Source organism: Gymnoscopelus braueri (genome assembly GCF_963280865.1).
Source record: "Gymnoscopelus braueri genome assembly, chromosome: 11".
Classification (NCBI taxonomy): Eukaryota; Metazoa; Chordata; class Actinopteri; order Myctophiformes; family Myctophidae; genus Gymnoscopelus; species Gymnoscopelus braueri.
Window position 1 is genome coordinate 26,179,297 of NC_137613.1, and position 2,500 is coordinate 26,181,796.

General features: G+C 51.2%; 1 protein-coding gene across 1 annotated transcript in view; it reads right to left on the minus strand.

The window, feature by feature from the left end:
- Window positions 1-490: 490 nt before the first annotated feature.
- sox4a (SRY-box transcription factor 4a) overlaps window positions 491-2,500 on the minus strand; it is a 2,835-nt gene continuing 825 nt past the window's right edge. The window contains exon 1 of the mRNA XM_080441343.1: window positions 491-2,500. This exon is cut by the window's right edge and continues 825 nt beyond it. Coding sequence (XP_080297469.1) covers window positions 1,620-2,500 — 881 coding nt within the window. The 3' untranslated portion in view covers window positions 491-1,619.

Consider the following 2,500-nt stretch of genomic DNA (forward strand, 5'->3'; position numbering starts at 1 on the left):
AGTCCTTGAGGGGCTACATTATTGATACTTAGCCACCAAATGGACCCTTACAGATCTGTAACTCAGAGAGTGCGCAAATGGAACCAAATGAACCCGGAAGGGTCATTTGCACACTCTCTGAGTTATGGGGGTCCTTGACCCAATCCCAGCCTGGGGGTCCTTGAAATTAAAAAGAAAAGTTTGAGAACCACTGATATTATAAATTAGGCTTTTTCTCTCTCACTCATATAGGTCTATGTGTGTGTATACTGAGGGACGCACGCAGGCAGGCAGTCACACCACACAGGGCTGACTGCTGCTGGGGCGTCAGTGGCGCTTTGTTTATACTTGGCTGGTGAAATCGAGTCACTGTGCCTTTAAGAAGCATGTGGGTACATATTGTAAACATTGTGTGAGGTTAGATTGTGCCAAACAAGCCCCTCTGCCGTTCTAAACATCAGAGACCCAAACAACAATGTTGTAGGCTACCCACTCGCCCCCCCCCCACCCACCCCCCTCCCACCCTCTCCCACCCCCCTCCTCTCTATAGATTTTGTACAAAAATACAAGTAGAAAATCATAACACACTTAATCTCCTTAAAGGTGAGAGACGTCGACATTTAAATAAGATACACTTCTAGCCCTTCCGCGCTGGATACAGACAGGTGTTTATGTGCACACACACACAAAACGGAGATCTGTACGAGAGAAGAACAATACTTCAAAGTATAAAAAAGTTTGGCCGGTATAAATACATCAATATAAAAACGTCGTCTTCTTGACACAGAGGAACTACAAAGTTTGTTGAAGCACTAAGCGGAGAGTATAATGCGCGTTGGGGAGCATCATTGGTCCTGAATTGTGCACTGAGTGTAAAGGATTGATTCATCAGAAAAAGAGATTCTGAAGTTTTTTTTTCAGTCAGTCTTGTTTTCTTTAAAAGTCCTGCCGTTGAAAAGAGAAGCTGGTGATAGTGTACTGTGTGTTCTATGGTCACACGAAATTGCGTATAATTACGCAGCAATGAACACTTGACGCATAATAACAACAACAACAACCAAATCCTCCTTATGGGAGGGGCATGCGTGTTGATTGATACTAAACATTATTTTTCGGAAAAAAATACACCTGAATATCAACTTGATGGTCGATGTGAATCGGCTATATCATAAAAGTTTATGATATTATTACACAACAAAGGGTAACCAAAAGTGGCGAGTTCTCTATAAATGTTCAGGTTCAGCCCACCAACTCTATAATCAGTGTTCAGTCTCTTTCCTCTCGCGGATTGAATTGGATATTCTCACTAGAGTCCGTGCGTTTTGCTGCTCGCATGGGCGTGTCTCTGCTTACATTAAATCTCCAAATGCAAGCTAAGCATTTCCCCATCTGTGCGCTGCGCTCAGCAAACGCACCATAAGTCCAGTCCAAGAGTCTGGGAGCAGTTAACTACACCAACACACACCCGGACTTCAACGCGCATATAGGCCACATTTCCTCCTTATCTCACTCTCCCTTATTTACTGAAAGAATGACGGAAACAATTCTGGTCTCGCACGCACTTGACTTGCCTGTCGGGGGCTATTGTAGTTTTAGACGTGGGGACATGGTGGTTGTCTGTCTGTCTGTCGTTTGTTCCTTCAGTACGTGAACACCAGATTGGAGATGGTGGACTCCAGCCAGTCTCCCGAGATCATCTCGCTGACCTCCGGCGTACAGTAGTCGGGGAAGTCGAAGTGAGACCCTGCCCCGCACTCCCCGAAGCTCCAGTCTAAGTCCCGGTCCAGCTCCGCGTCGGAGAAGCCCATGCTGCCCAGGGACATGCTCTCAAACCCGGGGCTCTGGTTCACTTCGAGCCGCTCGTCCTCCAGCTCCTCGTCGGATGAGGAGGATGAGACGGAGGAGGACGAGTGAGAGGCTGATGGCGTCGGAGAGGACGCACGTGTGTACCGGAGCCGCGCAGCCGGTGGTGATGATGCCTCTCCGCCGGCCCCGGGGCTGTGCTCCTCATATAGGCTGAGTGGGTCGCTGGACTCCGCTGAGCTGCTGAGGGTGGGACTGGCCGGTACTCCCACAGAGGGAGGCCCGCTCTCCAGGCTGCCCGCGCCGCCGAACATGTGGCTGCTGCGCCTCGCCTGCTTCTCGGGGATCTGTCTGGCGCCCGACACTGACCTGGATTTGAAGAGCGCCTGGTGGTGATCGGCGGGAGACACGTAGTCCTGCTGCCCCTGATGTGCGCTCGACTTGACGCCCCCCGGCTTGTGCGTCCTGCTCACCCCCCTCGACCCGGCGCTCTTCTTCACCGAGGGCTTGGAGCTGCGCTCCCCGCTTTTCTCTCCTCCTCCGCGGTCCGTTTTGCTCGCTCCGCCACTCACCGACTTGGCTTTCTTCCTCGGCCGGTACTTGTAGTCTGGGTAGTCGGCCATGTGTTTGAGCCTGAGCCTCTCCGCCTCGCGGATGAAGGGGATCTTGTCCGTGTCTTTGAGCAGCTTCCAGCGCTTCCCCAGCCGCTTGGAGATCT